The 20,945-nt window shown below is 42.5% G+C and overlaps 1 protein-coding gene across 1 annotated transcript in view; it reads right to left on the minus strand.

The window, feature by feature from the left end:
• Positions 1 to 20,945, minus strand: part of SCFD1 (sec1 family domain containing 1) — a 68,501-nt gene that overhangs the window by 35,323 nt on the left and 12,233 nt on the right. The window contains exons 6-12 of the mRNA XM_069951365.1: positions 20,519 to 20,606; positions 19,063 to 19,152; positions 15,291 to 15,346; positions 14,413 to 14,498; positions 13,834 to 13,933; positions 3,185 to 3,324; positions 476 to 566 (exon numbers count right to left, since the gene is read on the minus strand). Coding sequence (XP_069807466.1) covers positions 476 to 566; positions 3,185 to 3,324; positions 13,834 to 13,933; positions 14,413 to 14,498; positions 15,291 to 15,346; positions 19,063 to 19,152; positions 20,519 to 20,606 — 651 coding nt within the window. The remainder of the gene's footprint in view (positions 1 to 475; positions 567 to 3,184; positions 3,325 to 13,833; positions 13,934 to 14,412; positions 14,499 to 15,290; positions 15,347 to 19,062; positions 19,153 to 20,518; positions 20,607 to 20,945) is intronic.

Raw genomic sequence — 20,945 nt, forward strand, 5'->3', positions numbered from 1 at the left:
GACAGCCAGGATAGCACAATATCAGATGCATTAGGAAATCATGGAATCACTTAATGTGGAGGAAATGATCACTTTGTAACCATGTAGTTTATAGGTAGAAGGATAATTCCCCTCTAAGGGCGCAGCAATCACTGACCTGTTGCTAGCATCAAAGCAATAGCAAGATCCCCATGATTTAGACTTATTCCTCAAATCTCCTGTGTGTCAAGCCTCCCCTTTCCAAGCTATTCTGTGTGCCAGACCACTAATCTGCCTTACAACAGCAGCCTTACTTTTCCTGTCAAAACAATGGAACCCTGACAAAAGCAGACGCCATGATGCAAGTGTGAACATAATCTAACATTCTAGCTATGAATAGTAAAACAAAAAGCAGTACTCAGAGCAGTGTTTATGCTACAAAGTCATTTTTCCATTGTCTGCCTGCAGATTGATTTGCAATGCATGAAACAGTTCAATGTAGTGATAAATACTTTACCATTATGGTTTTTAGTCTTTTCACTTCATCTTCTTGGCTGCGGTAAGATTCCAGCTCTTGCTGCACTGATTCGGCAACTTCAGGAAAGGGGCTGAGAAAGGGGGAAAAAAAAATCATAAGCATACAATTTCTTTTATTGTCTAGTACAATTTTATGGATTACATGAAACGTGTTTTTTTTTTTCAATCTGTTTCTATTTAAAAATTTCTATTATTTTTTTGTACATTATTATGGTGGCAGCCATCTTGCTCGATGCACTTTGCTCGATGCACTTTGACAGCATCTAGAGATATGCTTTAAAGCAAGTCCTATAGACATAAACAATGGTTTGTGGCATATACTATTTATTTCATTAAAGAGGTTTCTAGGCATGCTCAGCGAACAGTGCAGAGGGAACAGGAGGCTAAGCAATTACCATCACTTATTGCAGGGGTCTCAAACTCGAGGCCCTCCAGCTGTTGCAAAACTACAATTCCCATCATGCCTGGACAGCCAAAGCGAAGCTTTGGCTGTCCAGGCATGGTGGGAATTGTAGTTTTACAACAGCTGGAGGGCCGCGAGTTTGAGACCCCTGACTTATTGTGAATAGTACTGGTGTCATCTTTTGTCGTGTCGTAATTTGTTTTCTTCCTTTTATATGTATTTTGTATAGTAAATAAAGATTTAAATATTAAAAAAATATATATATATACGAACATTTTAAAGGGGTAGTGCGGCGGTAAAAAAATATTCACAGAATAACACACATTACAAAGTTATACAACTTTGTAATGTATGTTATGTCTGTGAATGGCCCCCTTCCCCGTGTACCCGGAAGTGTAGTGCATTATACATACCTGATCCGTGCCGACACGCGTCCGCCATCTTGTGCCAAACGTCATCTTCGGCCGGCCGGCATCAGCCGCTGAGCCGCGATTGGCCGAGCACAGTTATGCTCAGCCAATCGCTGCTGAGCAGCTGATGACGCGGCCAGCACTCGGGAAGATCGGAGGTGTTCGGGCCGGCCGGCGATGACGTTTGGCACAAGATGGCGGACGTGTGTCGGCACGGATCAGGTATGTATAATGCACTACACTTCCGGGTACACGGGTGGGGGTGGTGGGACACGGGGAAGGGGGCCATTCACAGACATAACATACATTAAAAAGTTGTATAACTTTGTAATGTGTGTTATTCTGTGAATAATTTTTTACCGCCGCACTACCCCTTTAAGAAAAGAGAAGAAACTCTGTAGTACAGTATAGTACAGATTTAAAAAAAATTATCTTTTAGGTTGTCAGACTGCAGCACCCACTATTTTCAACACTGATCACTTACTGTTACTCTCCATAACTAACCCTTTACATACAGCTTATCATTAAAGTAAAGTCTTTTTTTTATTCAGGCATTTATAAGGGCCCTTTCAGATGGACTGAGCCAGTTCCAACCACGAATACTGTTGGTGCTTGTATAATACGGCTCAATTATCATGCAGGCCAAGCCTTTAATTAAATAATTGTTAGACGCACATCCCCTGTTCTCATGGGGCAATGTTTGGCCAACCAAAACATTTTTTGCAGCTGCATTAATCATACAATATGCCAATGACCAAGCGGTTTCCCATTTTTTAGCTGATCGCTGGCTCTGTTACATGGGCCAATTATGAGGGAAATGTGTTACGAAGAATACTTATCTGGATGGTGACCAGCCTGTGTAATGGGTCCTTAAAGGGAACCGGTCATCACTTTCATGCTGCCAGAACCATGAGTCATAGGGGCGGTAACCAGCAGCTTTTTTTTCAGCCCCACCAGCCTCGACTAACATCTCTTTGTGTTTGGGTAAAGTAGGGTGTCAAAATCAAAGCCTTCCAGCTGTTGCAAAACTACAATTCCCACCCTGCCTGGACAGCCAAAGCTTTAGCATTATCTGAGTTTGACACCTGTGGAGTACAGGAAGACATCTGTCGATCAAGGCTGGTGGGCAGGCAGAAGCAAACCAGGACAGTCCTGATGACTGAAAGGTTCCCATTAACTCTCTGATCGTCACATGCTGAGGTAACCACCTGCATCCAAGAAATTAAAGTTGCTGCGCATATATAATATAATATAGTTTTAGTAAAATAATATCCTTCTCTCACGATAGAGGTAAATGTGTCCAACTTAAAGTGTCACGGTCATATTTTTTTGCAGAAATCAATAGTCCAGGCGATTTTCAGAAACTTTGTAATTGGGTTTATTAGGCAAATATGCCATTATCTGCATTCAAAAAGACTTTCTCTCATTCACTGCTCATTATCAGGAAATCTCGATTCTTTTACATCATTTGGGCCCTGTGTAACCTATGGAGAGTGGAGGGGGAAGGAGAGAGATAAGTCGCCAGCAGAGAGCAGAGAACAAAGTATTACACAGCGGGAGCTGTGTGAAAGCCGTACTCAAAGGTCAGAGAGGTCAGTGCTGACGTCAGAGAAGATAGCCCCAAGATGTAGCTGTAAATTAACTCTTTGTTGTCCTGTTTTGGTGCCTTATCTCCCTCAGCCCCTCCCCTCTCCATAAGAGAACCACGGAGACAGGGGGGAGAGCTTTTTCATGATAAAAATGAATTTTTCGGCTAATAAACCCAATTACAAAGTTTCTTAAAAAAAAAAATTAAACGACAATGATACTTTAAAATGAAGTCCAATTGGGCTAGGGTGCATAGGAGGCAACTCTGTTTGGAAGACTGAGACTTTACCTTCCTTTGTGTTTTTGCCAGAATTTATCAGCCACTGTTAGATCATAGGACTTCTTGTTCTTCTTCTTCGGCCGGGCACCAGAAGGACTACTTTCCACTGCTGCAGACTCCTCCAGGTTTACTCTGTTTAGGTGAAAGTCCTGCAAGACAAGAGGAAAATATCAGGTACTTTAAGCAAGCTTTGATGGTCTCCTTAAAAAGGATCAGTCCATTTTTTTATGCTACACGGGCACAGGCACACTCACTATCATGCACCTGACTTATAGTTGCTGTGCTGTAAGACACCCGCTCTACGTTTTGTCAGATGCCACATAAGAAGGGTTATCACAGTCTTTATATTTAGGTAAAATACAATGGTTGATTCTGTTTCCGTTGCCTATTTAGCTTTCTGTTTGCCAATTGGTCAATGCTGTTTTAAACAGATGTAAACTAATCTGAGCATCTCTAAATAAATTGGGATTTTACATGTATGAAACAAAATCTCTTACTAAACCTCCCATAGAGTGACTGCTCCTTCTGACAAAGTAACATTATCAAAAATCACTTGGGGACAGGTCCTGCAGTAGTGGTTATTATTATATGTGATGGTTTATTTGGCTTGTCTTGGTGCTTATGTCTCTTTCTCCATCTGTGCTGCAGGAGCTTCATAGACTTCTACAGTGTTCCATTATCTGCAGTGAGGGGAAGGAGAGAAGCACTTAGCGGAGAACTTCTCTCAGACCACATATGAAACCAGCTTTGGTGTCACTGATCAAAAGGCATTTCATAGGTTTTGTCATAGGACAAAATGGAAAGAGCATTAAAAGGAATCTGTTAGCACCCGAGTACAATCTCAGGTCTCCTACTGTAATGAAGTGTCAAAGAGGAGTTGTTTGTGTCTCACTCTGGTGGCCTCACCACTCTTTCCTCCTCACTCTTCTTCATGAATAATCAATGCTGCCCAGCCTCCTTCTCGCTCAGCTGTCAGTAAGTGTCTCTGATTGCAGATCAGTCCTCTGTAGGCAGGTTACGTTTGAAAAAAAACCCTTACTCAGATATAGTTGAATCTCTCAGTCCAAATGTGTTGGAGCTGTGGTATAGGCTTAACTCATATGTCTAGAGACCTGCCAGCAGTTTATTCTTTGGTTCAACTCCCTGTTAAAATTAAATGTATGCCAACATTTCATGGAAAATAATTGCTGTCGTTTTAAAATATTGGCTGCTGTTTGCCATTAAATGACGGCCATCCACTCAATTCCAACAGTGTGTGAACATAGCCTTTCTGAGTTTTCAATCCACTCCTGGTTTTGGTTGCAAAATACTGAGCAGAAATATTGTGTGGGAACATAGCTTTAAAAATGATACAATAACGAGAGAAAAAAAGAAAAGATAAAGATCTATACTTCATTTGGGGATTTGAACCAGAGAATGAACTGCTGGCAGGTGTCTAGACAGGAGAGTTAGCCCTAGACCACAGCTCCAATACATTTGACCTAAGAGATTCAACTATATCTGAATGATTCTTTCAGACATAACCTGCCTACAGAGGACTGATCTGCAATCAGAGACGCTGGCTGACAGCTGAGTGAGCAGGAGGCCGGGCAGTATTGATTATTCATGAGGAAGAAGGAGTGGTGAGGCACAAACAACTCCTGTTTGACACTTTATTACAGTAGGAGATCTGAGATAATCCACTGCACAGACAAAATACCAAAAGGTACTAGGCTCACAAGGGGACTGCCAGCTACAGGACACTGTCAACACCTCAGGAAGGGCATGAGTGCTTACAGATTCCTTTTAAAATGCTTCGTAATTTAAAAAAAAAAGGCTGTTGTAGTAATTGTATACATAATTTAGTTACTAAAGGAAAAAGTTAGATAGTATCAATGCTGGAACTCAGAGATGATCAAAAGTCACTGTCACTCACTATAAATATAAACTTAGTAGGTGATTAAATGCAATAGGTTATACATATGTAGAAAAGCTATACAAGCCCCTAAAGGAAGGCTGTAGACTGATCTCCCTGAACTCCATATACTCCACTTCTCCCCGTGCTCCTTCTGGATCATGCATAACTCAGTCTGGGTTATTTTTCTGTAACACTCATCGTAATACTGCTTAACATGCAGAGAATAAACACCTGAGGAGGACAGGCTCTCCGTCAAGCTCAATCACATGCCTAATGTGTTAACTGGCTCAGGGTGCCCTGTTCCCATCACCCCACCCCAGAGAAACCAAGCTCTGCTACAATGTACGGCGCATGTGAAGACAGATGCAAATGATAGCAAAACAGTTAACTATATATATCTGACACAGACATCATCCTGCAGACACAAAGGTTCTCAGATATTTTACACTATAAAGATTCAAGCACATGGCAGAGCCGCCTGTGCAGCTGTGGACAGCAATTCTTTAACATACAGCCTCCATGCACAGCTGTATTGACTGGGACTGGCTGTATGATATTCTCCTCTAATGGCAAGGCCTAAGTAGGTAAGGAGTCTGGTGTAGTAATTTTTTTTTCTTTTAGAGGTGTCTAGAATCTGTCAGAAAAAAATATATGATAGCAGAAGCATACAGAATAAAATAACCCCATACCCCAGAAAACAGCTCTAAAGCCGTGACCACTAGATTTTTTCTCTGCAATGTGCTCTCAACTGCCTGTTAATAGAGAAAATTTGTCTCTAGTAACAGAGAGACCAAGACGGAACAAAGGAAGTTAAGGTAGGCCTTAGCTAGTGCTATGTGCAGGAGAGGAGTAGATCACCTATGCTGTGTATCTGGAACTTGTGAGAATGTCTTTATCCTTCAGAAGATCCTTACTGTCCCTGAAAGGTAAATGAATGCTCCCCTTACATCTAAACAGCAGTAGTTCCGAGCTTATTATAAGAACATAATTTCTTGCGGGTTTTTTTTTGTCTGCTTACTTGGCATTGTGCAAAGCCAGTGCATTAATAACTCCCTTCTTCCTCCATGTGCCATCTGTAGTAGCGTACCATAAGCCATCACTTTGCACAGTGTGAGCCTGCTAAGTCCAGTGCAATTTCACCATCACTATGTGAAAGCATAGCAGTAAGGCCTAAGTGCTGTGCCATGATTAGCCAGATAAGTAAGGAAGGAAGTAACTGTGTGTGCAGGAGTGTGTCTACAAGAGTGTCCTAGGCATGCTCTACCTTTATGACATGAAACTTTGTCTGTCCGACGGACAGTTAGTCCTCCCGACCTCCCTACGTTCCCAAACGTTCACATACCCTCTATAGAGGGAGAAGGGGTAAGCTGCTGCCAGACGGCTCCGATGGAGGTTTATCTCTCCCCTGACATCATCTGTCAGGAGAGAATAGATCCCATACACTTTAGACAGCCGGTGGGTTTGGCTAACTTTTGTCTTAAGTGTATGGGCACCTTGAACAATGAAAAGCACATTAAAATACCTGTGACCAGCATTCCCTTGGGCCTTATAGTTGATCATCTTATGCCTCATGGCAAGGGGCAGTAATGTGATGACTAATAAAGGAGAAGGTGAGACCCACATCATCACCTTGTCCCTCATCGTGCTTTATAATTCATTCACCTCCTTTAATCCTCTATCAAATGCAGTAACCAACTTTTCAGAGTGCCTACTCCAACCTTCTCCAAAAAGCATCTTCAATGGTGGCAAAGACCTCGTAACATCACCACCTATAACTCCTCCCTCTTCAAAGACCCCCTAATAGCACTCAGTTACCAAAGCACCCCCGTGTGAACAGCAAAGTGGTGGCAGAAAGACCCCTAACAGGAGTGTAACTAGAGTCAGCACCCAGACACACTCAATACTCACCCCAGCATACATTTGCAATATAATGTACACACACACTCCCAGGACTGTAATGAAGTAGCTGCGTGGCTGTGTCATCACAGTGCCGCTGAGATCCAAACATTTTCCCGCCTCTGCCGCTAAATGGCTGAGCTGCCTTGAGACGTCATGTCTTAAGCCGCAGCTCAGACCAGGAAGCGGCAGCCGGACGCGAGAACGGGGCAGCGCGATCTGGGACACGGCGTTGGAATCGGGGAGGTAAGTGACCGGCGGGATCTATATCCACCCCCTCCCTGGCCGTACAATAAAAGTGACCCCAGCCCGGAGTACCTCTTTAAGCTTATATTCTGGATATTTCATATTTTACCATATGAAGGATGGTAGATATTGGTGGTCTCTCCCCTCAAAAAATGCATGTTATTGATGGTGGACAGTGCTGTAGGGGCTTAACACACATTGGGCCCCATATGTCCGTCCACATTGGTGTGATAGGCAGCACCTCCTCCATGACCTCATTGTTACCTAGGCCCACCTCCTCCGCAACATCATTGGAATGGGCAGACCTAGAGGACTAGGCTCTGTCCCCTCCGATCCAGCTGTCACAGAGAGGGTGGGAGCTACGTAACTAGGTTGGCACATTCTGATTACGTTGCTGAGGGGGTGGGGCATAACCGGTGATGATGCCGCAGAGGGGGCCAAGCCTATGGCAGAGATGTGTGTGGAGATATAGGGCACAACGTTAAACCCCACCCCTACAGCACTGTCCACCAACTTTAACATGCATTTTTGAGGGAAGAGACCACCAAGAAATCCTTTATACGGTAAAATATAAAATGTCCATAATAGAAACTTAACCTCTTCCCACATAATTACGTACCGGCACATCCATTTCTGCCCACCGTTCCAGCAGATGGACGTGCTGGTAGGTGACAGGGATGACACGGGAGCAGGAGCTGCGTCCATGTCATGTGCGGGGGGAGGGGGGGGGGTCCCGGCTGTCAGTGATAGCTGGGCACCTATCACAACTGCCGAGATCAGGGCTCAGCCTGGATCTCGGCAGTTAACCCTATAGGTGCTGAAATCAGTGTGATCGCAGCACCTATAGAGATGCAAGAAGGGAGAATACTCTGTGTGGTAAGATTGCACGGCCCTGATGGTTGCTGTGATGTCAGGGGGCTTCCCCGAAGCCTCATGGTGTCACAGCTATGGTGGCTGATCAGGCCTAAGGCTGAGTCTGATCAGCTTTGCCTATTACATGCATATTGCACTGCAGTGCTGATCAGGCAATTGCAGAGTAAAGTCCGCATGGTTGGACAATGAGATAAAGTGTAAAAAAAGAAAAAACAAAACACACAAAAAAATTCATATATATTCCTCATAGCCCCCCAATACAATAATAAATGTTGGGGGGGGGGGGGAAGTACACATATTTAGTATCGCCGCATGCGCAATGACGCTGGCAATAAAAGTATTACATGATTAAACCTGCGCAGTGACCACAGAAAATTTTAAATGAGAAAAATGATAATTTTATCATTTTTTCATGGAAAAATTGCATTTTTCACTAAATTGTTTTTGCATATCGGCCAAAATTTACCACTAACCTAAAGTACAATATGTCACAAAAAAAACAAATCTCAGAATCAGAATAAAAAGTAATAGCATCACGTAGCTACAACCGCATAAAGAGAGACAGGTTGGATTTAAAAAAAAATGGGCTCTGAAGGCCAAAATCAGTCCAGTCCTGAAAGGGTTAAGAAGGGTGCTGAGAACAGGGGGTGACAATATCACTTTAACTAAAATGATAAAAGCACAGAATCTGCCGCCTGAGGTAGAATCCTCATTCCGCCTCATGGCAGAAGGGGCCCTGTATGGCTCAATGAAGAAAAGTAAAGTTATCATGAGGTTTCTGAAGTCATTCCATTATGTCACTGCTCTCATGAAAATGTGCGCTGTCCTCCTGGATGGATCCAGTGTAAAGAGGGTAACCAAACACGGAGGATCCTGTCAACAACTGTCTGGGGTTAAGTTCAGGGAGAACATTCCTTAAACCAGAGGAATTTTTCCATTGGCCTGTCTGTGCATAATATTTGATCAGCCTGTTCTGATGTCAGAATATAGCAATTATACAGAAAGACAGTAAAATGTTTAAAGAGGTTATCCCATGAATCATTTTCACACCTAAAGACCTGAACGACTGCCAAGACTGCTGGTTTAAAGTAATTTACAGTGTTCCTAGCATAGAGAACACATGTATCATATTTTGTTCTTATGTGTCCCTCTTGCTGCTGCTGCTAATTTAGGCTGCAGGGGGCAGAATCAGTCTCCTTCATCCTCTGGCAGCTGACCATATATATAATCCCTTCTTACCTCCTCTGCAAAAGGCATCTTCGCAGCAATGCTACTGGTGAGTCTACCAATCATTACGACAGAACTGGATGTGAGGGAGAGTGGTCCACCAGTAGGCAGACATTGTTATACACTAAAAACAAGACCGTATTACCAGATGCTGCTGCCCTAGGCACTACACCTGCAGACGCCCCATCTTCACTCACCAATTAGCATCAGGATTTTCTACTTTTTGAACATCATATTGAAATCTAATCAGTTTTAGGCCGTGTTATGAGGTAACCAATAGGCATATGGCCATTAATCCAGGTGACAACACATGACTACTGGGGAAGAAATGGGAGCCTGGTTTAGGCCACATGCATTTCTCTACATGTAGAAACATTGTCTGAGTTGCATTTTTTATGGTTTTTTAACAGCTTAAAACGTAAACAAATTTCCACATTGAATCAATGATTACAGCTGTCTGCATATTGTCTGATGGAATTCTCACCACAGGATTGGTAGATTGGTAGGTACAGTAATAGCTCCAGGCGTCACATTTACAACTTCCACACCAGACCTGACCAATACTGTGACTGGATAACACCACCATCCCTGATCTGACCAATACCACCATACTGTGACTGGATAACACCGCCATACCAGACCTGACCAATACCGCCATACTATGACTGGATAACACCGCCACACCAGACCTGACCAATACTGCCATACCGTGACTGGATAACACCGCCATACCAGACCTGACCAATATTGCCATACTATGACTGGATAACACCGCCATACCAGACCTGGCCTATACTACCATACCGTGACTGGATAACACCGCCATACCAGACCTGACCAATAACCACTATACTGTGACTGGATAACACTGCCATACCAGACACACACACCCGAAAAAACACCAGATTTAGTGGAAAGTCTGAACAGAATATGGGAGACTAAAAAAAATGTTGTTTCCTTCCCCCTGCTCACTGGTGCTGCCCTAGGCACCGGACCACGGGTGCCTGGTGGTAAATACGGTCCTGATTATAAACGCCAGATGGCGCCATACGATATAACTAAATGTCAAAGCTAATCATTGTATAGTTTTTGTAACTACATATAAATAAAAAGAATTGTTTATTTACTATGATAACCACAATGAACGTGATATTTAACAGCAAGACAGCTTCTTTAATTGTCATAATAGTTTTTTTTTGGCCCAGAGACCGATGAGACATGTTATAACCACCGGCACCTCTACACCACTGTGTACTAAAAAGTTACACAACCTTCTAAAATATTTGTGTTTTAATCCATGTCAAACTAGAAGTGCCACCTCTATGTGATCCTATAGTATATGAATGAAGCCTGCATTAGATGACTAGAGACCTCTAGTGGAAGTAAAGTGACATTACAAACTACATAACACGTGACAGAAAATCACCTTTTTTTTGTTGAAGCCTTGCTCACTAAAACCCAGGAGGTCTCTGAAAGATTTATATTTTCAAAAAGAACTTGTTCTTTAATTGAAAAGAAAAAAAACAACAAAAAACAGAGGTCTCTTTATTACTCCCTCCCCTGCACGATCCTTTATTTCCCTTACGTCTTTGTTCACATGACATCTCTGTTGTATGGGACATGTATCTGTTTGACAAATGTCAAAGTGTGATTAAGTCTGAATTATATGTACTGTACATGGACAGGCACAACCCCACTGACTGAGGGACAGAATGTAGTTACTTAGTGACTGGGTATGGATCATTTTCAGAATGTATATATGTATTTGGGCATGGACTCAAAAACATGGTGTGCTGTTTTTTTTTCTGCTCAGAGCCCAAACACATATAACATATGGAAAATGTTTAAAATGTAGTCACTAGCTGACTACGTTCGGCCACTGAAGTCAATGGGGCTCATGCCGGTCCATGCATATATACCTTGGCATCACACTGGGACATTTTTCCCACATATACATGCCACTGGGGGCACAAGTGTGATGTGCACCCAGCCTTACTACTCTACAAGTCATCTACAGGCAGACAGCTGCCAGATTTTATTACTAAAACCAAAGCACCATCTACATAGCCATACCTATAGAACTACTGGTAAGCTTTACTGGCTAACACTCACCTATAACCCACATGCAATAAACTAGAGTACAACATGATGGAATCATTGTATACAAGTTCCAATAGCAACAATGTAGCACAGCAAGGCAAAAAAAAATGGTGGTGCCAGCAATCCACAGCTTGGTCAAAGTTGCCTACTCACATAAGTTAAAAATTTTGGGGCAATCCAATGGTTTCAGAATTGAAGACTAGTGGTTTTATCCCCCATGTTACCAGAAGCAAGCAATGTTTCAATCTAATAAGGTTTCTTAAAGCGTCACTGTCGTATTTTTTTTTTTTACAGAAATCAATAGTCCAGGCGATTTTAAGAAACTTTGTAATTGGGTTCATTAGGCAAATATGCCATTATCTGCATTCAAAAAGCCTTTCCCCCAGGCCCCCTCCCTCCTCTCTCTCTCATTCACTGCTCATTATCAGGAAATCTCCACTCCTTTACATCAGTCGAGCCCTGTCTGTTCTATGGAGAGGGGAGGGGGAGGAGGGAGATTAGACGCCAGCAGAGAACAAAGGATTACACAGACGACCTATGTGAAAGCCGGTATTCAGAGGTCAGAGAGGTCAATGCTGACTTTAGAGGAGATAGTCCAGTGATGTAGCTGTAAATTAACTCTTTGTTGTCCTGTTTTGGTGCCTCATCTCCCTCCACCCCTCCCCTCTACATAAGAGAACCATGAAGACATGGGGAGAGCTTCAAACTGCTTTTTCATGATAAAAATGCATTTTTCGGCTAATAAACCCAATTACAAAGTTTCTTAAAATCACATGTACTATTGATTTCTGCAAAAAAAAAATTTAACGACAGTGACTCTTTAAGAAAAAAAAAAGAATATAGATGCACTATATGCTGATATCGTCAGTGTTAGAGTATGTTAAATAATTGGTCGGAGGATGCTCAATTAAGGGGTTGTGCTACAAGCAAAACTCTGGAGACTGTCTGTTGGATAAAACATGGAAGCTGCGGCTCCACCAGATCACACTGCTGGAAAGGGGTTGGTGAAGTGTGTGATTCCTAGATAGCGTGCAGCCTACATCATCTAAAGAATGGAGTTCTCTAGGTAACAGTCCTTCAATCCAACATTAGGATACTTCTCAAGCAATGTGTGTACATACTTAAGGAGATCTATAAACCCAGATGTGGCTGTTATATAATTCTATGACCGGTTATATATGAAATCTGTAAAGTAGTTTTATTGATAATAAATTATGTGATTGGAACATTTGAGCTTAAATACCCTCCATGTGCATCTACATGTTGCGCAAGATATTGGATTGAATCATTGTTTCAGTTCAACTCTGTATTTTTTAGATGATGCTGACTTTTTATATTAACCACACACAATGTTGAGAAATGTAGAGTATACTGCTACGGTGACTAGGAAATAGAACCTGCAATGCTTTATGTTACTTAGGGTCCTATTCCACGGGCCGAGGAGGGCCTGATCAGCGATGTAAACGAGCTGTGATGTGCTAGATCGCCGCTCGTTTACTGGGCCTATTCCACGGCCCGATAATCGTTGAGCGAGGGCTGCAGGGACATTGTTACCGATGTCCTTGCAGGCCTTGCAGCATCATACATTACCTGTCTTCTCGGCGCTGTCTTCATCCCCGGGTCCCGCACGTTCTATCTTCAGAATGGCCGGTCAGCTGACAGGCCAAACTCAGCCAATCACAGGCGCGGCGATCCCGGCCTGTGATTGGCTGAGCGCTCCATCAGCTGACCAGCCATTCCGAAGATAGAGCGCGTAGGACCCAGGGATGAAGACAGCGCCGAGAAGACCTGACAGGTAATGTATGCTGCGCTTCTCAAATCGTCGGTCGCCCGCCGCGCACCGCTATTCAACCGTAGCGATGCACGGTGGGGGAACGATGATTTTAGGTCTGGCCCTAAATGAACGATCAGCCGATGACACGATCATCGGCTGATCGTTCTCTCTATTTCACCAAACGATAATCGGCCGAATCGGGCCAAATGGGGCTGATCCGGCCGATTATCGTTACTGTGGAATAGGACCCTTAAAGAGAACCTGTCCCCCAGACCTCAGCTGACAGTGTCAATGAGGTGTGTTTATGACACTGACAGTGCGCTTCCTCCCGCTCTTTGGCCACTGTATCTTCTGGCTGCCGTGCTGTCAATAATTCTGGAGAAGGTGGAGTTGTGGCCAGTGAGCGTTGTGGAGTAAGGCTGAGTGGGTGTCATAGACACACCTCTGTGACACTGTCAGACCTGAATAAAGATTCTTTTTTTCTGAAGACACCAAATCACTGTCTAGAAACTACCAGACAAAAACTGGAGAAAGTTTATGATTCATATAATATAGCTGGGCACGGCCTATAGTTTGAAAAAAAATGTATTTATTTTTGTAGCTGAATTTCTGCTATATCCAGGAATATTTAATGTAAAAGCTTACCAGAACATCATGCACCAAGGCCTGGTACGTCCACGTGTGATGAAGAGGAGTGGCGAGATCGATATTCCTATCCACAAGAACTAACAAAGGCCTCTGAAAGCTGAGGGGAAGAAAATGGAAATAACTATTAACCACTGCAAACTTGTGGAAGCAGCAATAGGATAACCTCACCGGGCGATACCAATACTAGTCTTGTGCTATACTTCTTATTTTGCAATAGCAGCAATGTGTATACATGTTTCATTCCATAAAACAAATCTATGGAGTTTACCGAATATCAGAAAAGCTAAAAACTATTCAGTATGAAATAGACTAAAGGAGGGTCGTGACATTTACATCTCCCACTAGGAGCATTGAATGCATGTTAGCGAGATGAAGAAAACCTTTCATGATAACTTACCAGCAAACTGCTGCGGACTGCTGCTGCTTCATAATTAACTTACCAATCCAGTGAATAAACAGACATTCAAAGCTTTTATAGCCATGCCAGTGTCTGCCTACGATGCTGGGTTCTCATCCACACAACCAATTCCAGGTGGCTATAACGTACAACATCATTTCATCTATTGAAGTCATTACCTAAACTGTCCTGTCCCAAGATTATCTCCAGTAAATAGGCTGTTTCTGGCATCTCGAAGATTTTCGCGTAACTTCTTGTCCAGTTTCTATAAAGTAATATGACGGTGTTAACAGAGGGACGCACACGTCTCATAATATGGGATATATGCATAAACATATTAACAGAAGCTATACGGCTTCATTTGGTCAACTAAAATAGTTTGGAGCAATAATTCTTTCCACGTACCATCCACAGTGCTATCAGTGATCGCTGAGAGACTCTCAGTGGAATAACAAACAATATCTTTTATTTTTTAATCTCTGTTTAAAGGGGTATTCTAGGACCATATTGTCCATCAATATCTGACTGCCATGGATCCAGCACCTTACAAAGCATGATCGTTGGTCACAGGCAGGGTTTAAAAGAAGCACAATAAAGGCAGGCGTAGATCCCTTCACTATGCCCCAACATGCCATGACAACCCAATAGCACCCCATGATTGCATTGGGCAACTGGGTAACTGAGGGTCCTCCCTTTCTGAATAATGACCACAACCTAGATGCCATGCTATCTAACAACCAAGATACAACACTTGTATAACACCAGCATAAATAAATCTGACTGTAGGGAAGCTAAAAGCCCTTACTTTTCTAAATAGTTTTAACATTTTTCCCCCAGTTTAAACATTACATATAGCGGGGGGGAGTTGATAAACAGAGAAAGAGATTTTCTTAATGATAAGATATATTACAAAGTTTCTTCCATATGTTTCCATGGCACATTTTTGCAAACTTCACTGAAAGTAGTATATTCATGTATGGAGACAAAATCTAGAGGGTGTCAGCTTCTTTAATGTCCTGACATCTTTAATATTTATAATTAATAATGTAACTCTCACCACTGCGACCATCTCTGCAGCATTCCCCCTTGGACATCTGATGATCGGTACAGCCCCTATAGAAGAGAGGAGAAATCACACCAATACCTAAGTCACATTTACTTCAAATTCATCATTACCAGTGTACCTGTGCCTATAAACTGTAATAAAAAGTGACTGTGTCTATAAAATGTGAGACACAATTTCTAATCCCTCTAATGACCAGGGTGGCGCCATTTAAAGTGAATTATAAGCACACACTCAAAGATAAGAAAGCAAGACTGACACAAAGCGGCTTATTTACTAAGACCAGGGTCTAAAGCCTCTATTCCACAGGCCAACGAGAGGAGCAAACGAGCGGTCAGCGCTCGTTTGCTCCTCGTTCCCCGCTCGCTGCTGCCGCAATTCCACGCAGCAGCAGCGGGCGAGTGTGGGGGCAGCTGGGGTTGAGGGGCTGCCTGGGGGATCACTGGATCGTTCAGGCAGCACAAAGAAGATAGTGGCGGTCTGCTGCCGCCGCTCCTATTCCACGGAAGATTGCTGCTATCACAGTCGCTTGTCTTTCAACATGTTTGAAAGACAAACGACGCAACGATCAGCCGACATGAACAATGATGGCGGATTCGTTGCCTTCTATTCCACAGGACAATTATCGGCCTTAAAGACCGATATCGGCTGAATACGGCAGATAATAGTTCCGTGGAATAGGGCCTTAACAGGCTGCCTGTTACAAGCAGGTAATATATAAGTGTAATGCAAGTCATAAAAAGGATCACATCTTTAAGTTACCAGACTATAAAAGCATAAAAAGTAATATGTGCCCCTAAACAAAACTAATAAAATCTACAATTTTTCCCCAAAACAATAAAAAAAAAAGAAGCTCAGCTTTAATATCAGTTACTTTGAAGAATTAGCCAGTGATGCATTAGGGCCCCTTACATACATCCATGTTTGCTTCCATAGTGCATGGTCCATGGTTGCAAGCGGTCCACAGATGAGACTCTGCGAGCTGCCCGCAATCACTGACTGTGATCTAAAGCCTATGGAAGCTCAGGACAAATGCATAGACGTGGAATCTATGGTCGCGTGCATTGGCCCGCAGACGTTAATGGGTCTTATACTGTTTGTAATTGCAGACTACAGATGTGTGTAAGAGGCCCAAGTGTGGACATCAGTGGAAATCAGTGGGATCCCGTGAATGCTACAGGCTGAGAATAGGAGGTGAATAATGGCAATTCTATTTTTTTTTTTTAACTTTGTACTTTCCAAAAATAAAATGTATACCCCTGAAAAACCCTTTAAAGCAGTCATGTCACATTCTGGCCCGCGGGCCAAATCTGGCCCACGGTGCCAATATTTTTGGCCCACCAGGCAATTTAGAGTTTGAATTATATCTTGCCCGCCATGGCTACCATATAAGAGACTATGGGGGAGGGCTGGCTACTATGTGAGACTATGGGGAGGGCTGGCTACTATATGAGACTACTGGGGAGGGCTGGCTACTATATAAGAGACTATGGTGGAGGTCTGGCTACTATATAAGAGACTATGGGACAGGGCTGGGCACTATTTGAGACTACGGGGGAGGGCTGGCTACTGTATGAGACTACGGGGGAGGGCTGGCTACTGTATGAGACTACGGGGTAGGGCTGGCGACTATATGAGACTACGGGGAGGGCTGGCTACTGTATGAGACTAAGGGGGAGGGCTGGCAACTATATGAGACTTCGGGGAAGGACTGGCTGTTATATAAGAGACTATTAGGGAGGGCTGGCTACTATATGGGACACTTGGGAGGGCTGGCTACTATGTGGGGCAATTTTGGTTAGGTTGGCTACTACATGGGGCAATATTAGGGGGTTGGCTATTACAAGGGTTGGGGTTTCATCATGGCATAGCAATTTATCATGTGATTTATCATAGTGCACAGCACTAGGAGACGCACACCACTGACAGTGCCAGGAACACCGCACGCTGCTCTGACAGTGCAAGGACCGTCGCATTCGTGCTTCAATAATTATCAAGGTTGGCCTGCGACTTTGTCCAATTTTTTAATTTTAGCCCACTGTCTATTTGAATTTGACACCCCTGCTTTAAAGTGTACCTGTCGTTATACAATCCAAATCACATATGTACATATACATTCATTATTTTATTTTTTTTTAGTTATCATTGAGAACACGGCATTTCTTGTTTTCTGACTCTTTTTCTCAAAGAGTCAGAAAACAGGAAGTCCAGTGTTTCCCAGTCCATCTGAGTGCTCACAGAGAAGGCAGTCATGTGACTGATGGAGCTGTGACTCTGTACAGGTCGGAATTCCTGTGTCAGAAAATCTGCCTTCTGGAGACTGGACCTGGATTTCTTGTTTTACAGCATAACAAAAGAAATAATGAATGTATATTGCAAACTTTATTTCGCAAATACGACCTGGAGAGAAAGGAGCTGCTGCACATCACACCTATGGCTGACACCAATGCCTCTCAGCTACATTTAAAAACCAACGCCAGGATGTTGGTATATAATTTGATCAAACCATATTGCCTCATGTACAGCGTGCAGGTCTCCTGGTTCACATGAGTCCCTACACTTAGGGCCCTATTACACCAGCAGATTATCTGACAGATTTCTTTAAGCCAAAGCCAGGAGTGGACTATAAACCGAGAACTGGTCATAAAGGAAAGACTGAGATTTCTCCTCTTTTCAAATCCATTCCTGGCTTTGGCTTAAAAAAATCTGTCAGATAATCTGTTGGTGTAATAGGGCCCTTACTCCACACTGTGTCGGTCAGTGACCGCCAACCCCGCAAAGCGTGCACATGTCGTATTTTACTTTTCTCCCTTTTCTGAGCAGTTGGCACTCCTCTTAGTAAGACCCATGTGACCCCAATTAGCAGAAAGCACCTGTGCACACATGGCAAGTACCTCCTATCCTTCCCATTCTACCTGCAAGAGTAATGGTCAGTAGCAAGATCAAATTCACACATGTGTTACTTAGTGGCAGCTTTCTCCGCCGGTGGTGCCTGCTGGGTTTTGGGGGGCCCCTTGGGTTTGGTCCTGTGACATTGGGGTTGCAGGGACATTCTATGGCCCCCCTTCCTTGCTAGTGCGCGCTTTGCGGGGTTGACGGTCGCTGACTGACACAGTGTGGAGTTAGTGTAGGGACTCATGTGAACCAGGAGACCTGCACACTGTACATGGGGCAATATGTTTTGATCAAATTATATACCAACATCCTGGCGTCGGTTTTTAAATGTAGCCGAGAGGCATTAGGGTCAGCCATAGGTGTGATCTGCAACAGCTCCTTTCTCTCCATGTCGTATTTTATTTCACAAATACTGTTGATTTAGATTTTGAAAGTTATAACAACAGGTACACTTTATAGTTTAGTTTATTGTTTAGTGAAATGACTAAAATTCAGGGGAAAGGGAACCCAATCCCACTGCCACAAATTACCTAGCTAGAAAAAAAGCTGGACGGCACTCTTTGATAAATGTAGTGGTGCACGGGGAGAGGAACACAATCCTCACCATATAAATAAAAATTACCTAGCTAGAAAAAAAGCTGGACGGCACCATGTAGTGGTGCACGGGGAGAGGAACACAATCCTCGCCATATAAATAAAAATTACCTAGCTAGAAAAAAAGCTGAACGGCACCATGTAGTGGTGCACGGGGAGAGGAACACAATCCTCGCCATATAAATAAAAATTACCTAGCTAGAAAAAAAGCTGGACGGCACCATGTAGTGGTGCACGGGGAGAGGAACACAATCCTCGCCATATAAATAAAAATTACCTAGCGTGACGAAGAAGCAGAACAGGCTGTCAACAATAGTATCCATGATGGTTTCCATCTCTGTGTCTGTGATGTCTGGTCTGTTTAAAGCTGAACGAATAAAATAAAGAAATGAATATTTCACATAATACAACATGTTCATCCACGGCAAAAGCCAATCATTCATAAGATGAAGTGATGGGAGTTCAGAACAGTATGTATTACTTATACAACAAATGAAGGTTTGTCTGATTGTGCCTTGGAAAATGCAAGTAAATTTTTGAATTTTGAACACATGTTTACTAGGTTTACTATTTTTATTAGCAGTAAAACTTTTTTTTTGCAAATAGGTATATTTAAAATGGCCCTATTGTGACTCTTATAGTCCTTTTATTTTTTCACCTATGGGGTCTTATGGGGCATCATTTTTTGCAACATGATCTCTAGTTTTTATAAGTAACATTTTTCATAAAATTTAACATTTTTTTTATACATAAAATGTAATAAAAAAAAAAGTAATCTGCGTTTTTTACCTATTTTTGTTTACGCCTTTCACCGTGCAGGAACAATATTGTTTTATTATAATAGATCGGACTATTACGCACGCTACGGTATATTATATGTTGATTAACTATATTATTTTTATGTGTTTTATGTATACAATGGGAAGGGGGGGTGATTTTTACTTTTATTGGGGGAGGGGCTATGGGGCATTTTTTGCGTTAAGGCCCAGGCAGCGGGGGCGTAAATGTACGTCCTGGGTCGTTAAGGGGTTAAGGTACTGGGGGCTGAGGGTGGTCCTATAAAATGCAGTTATTGCATACTGTAACTGCATGATGTAGCCTTATGCTGTATCCCTACTATATTGGTAGTTGTGTCAAAAACACACCAATTCATAGTAACCTTTGTAAAAGGGAACAAAAAGAACAGCCATGGAAGCCTTTGTTTGGGTGGTCCTACACAATGCTGTTACTGCGTGCTGTACACAAAGTTTCATAGATGCAGGGTATTTGTTTTAAAGGGGTACTCCAGTGCATTGAGCACTGTTTTAGACTGGAAAGAAAACACCACTTCCTGAAGGACATACAGCAGCTGGTAAGTACTAGAAGATTTGACATTTTTAAATAGAAGTGAATTACTAATCCATATAACATTCTAAAACCAGGTGATTTGAAAGAAAAACGAAGCTACAATATGCAGATACTGTATGCAACCATCGCATAAAATAGGACCACCATTGCAAAAGCCCCCAGGGTATTTTCCTGTTCGTGCGTACCTGAGCTGGTCCTACCAAGTGCCTGAGCATGCATGCACAGGCAAAAAATGCATTGTGATACATAAGTATTAGAATGTAATTAAAAATAAAAAAATATATTTATTGCAATGTAAAAGTTCCTTGTGGGACCCTAAAAATGATTACAATATAAAACATACACAATAGTCTGTCCGTGTAAACACATTTAATAATTTTACTTACCTCTATAAGAAACAAGCTCCTTATTCTGGTTGCATAGCACAAACATGTCATCTTCTAAAGTAATAAAATTTAGGTACTGATCAAAAACCTGGAAGAAAGTAAAATAATGTTTATGCAAAGTCTCTACTCCACGCTCATAGTATAACTCATTATGATAGTTTATCTTTATTAAAAGAGAAGTCTGGCGAAAATTTTTATTAAAGTATTGTATTCTACCCCAAAAGTTATACAAATCTCCAATATACAGTTATTACGGGAAATGCTTATAAAGTGCTTTTTTCCCTGCACTCAAGGCTTCACTTCCTGGATAAACATGGTGATGTCACTTCCTGGATAACATGGTGATGTCACTTCCTGGATAACATGGTGATGTCACGACCAGACTCCCAGAGCTGTGCGGGCTGTGGCTGCTGGAGAAGACGATGGC

Source organism: Dendropsophus ebraccatus, chromosome 13, assembly GCF_027789765.1.
Source record: "Dendropsophus ebraccatus isolate aDenEbr1 chromosome 13, aDenEbr1.pat, whole genome shotgun sequence".
Classification (NCBI taxonomy): Eukaryota; Metazoa; Chordata; class Amphibia; order Anura; family Hylidae; genus Dendropsophus; species Dendropsophus ebraccatus.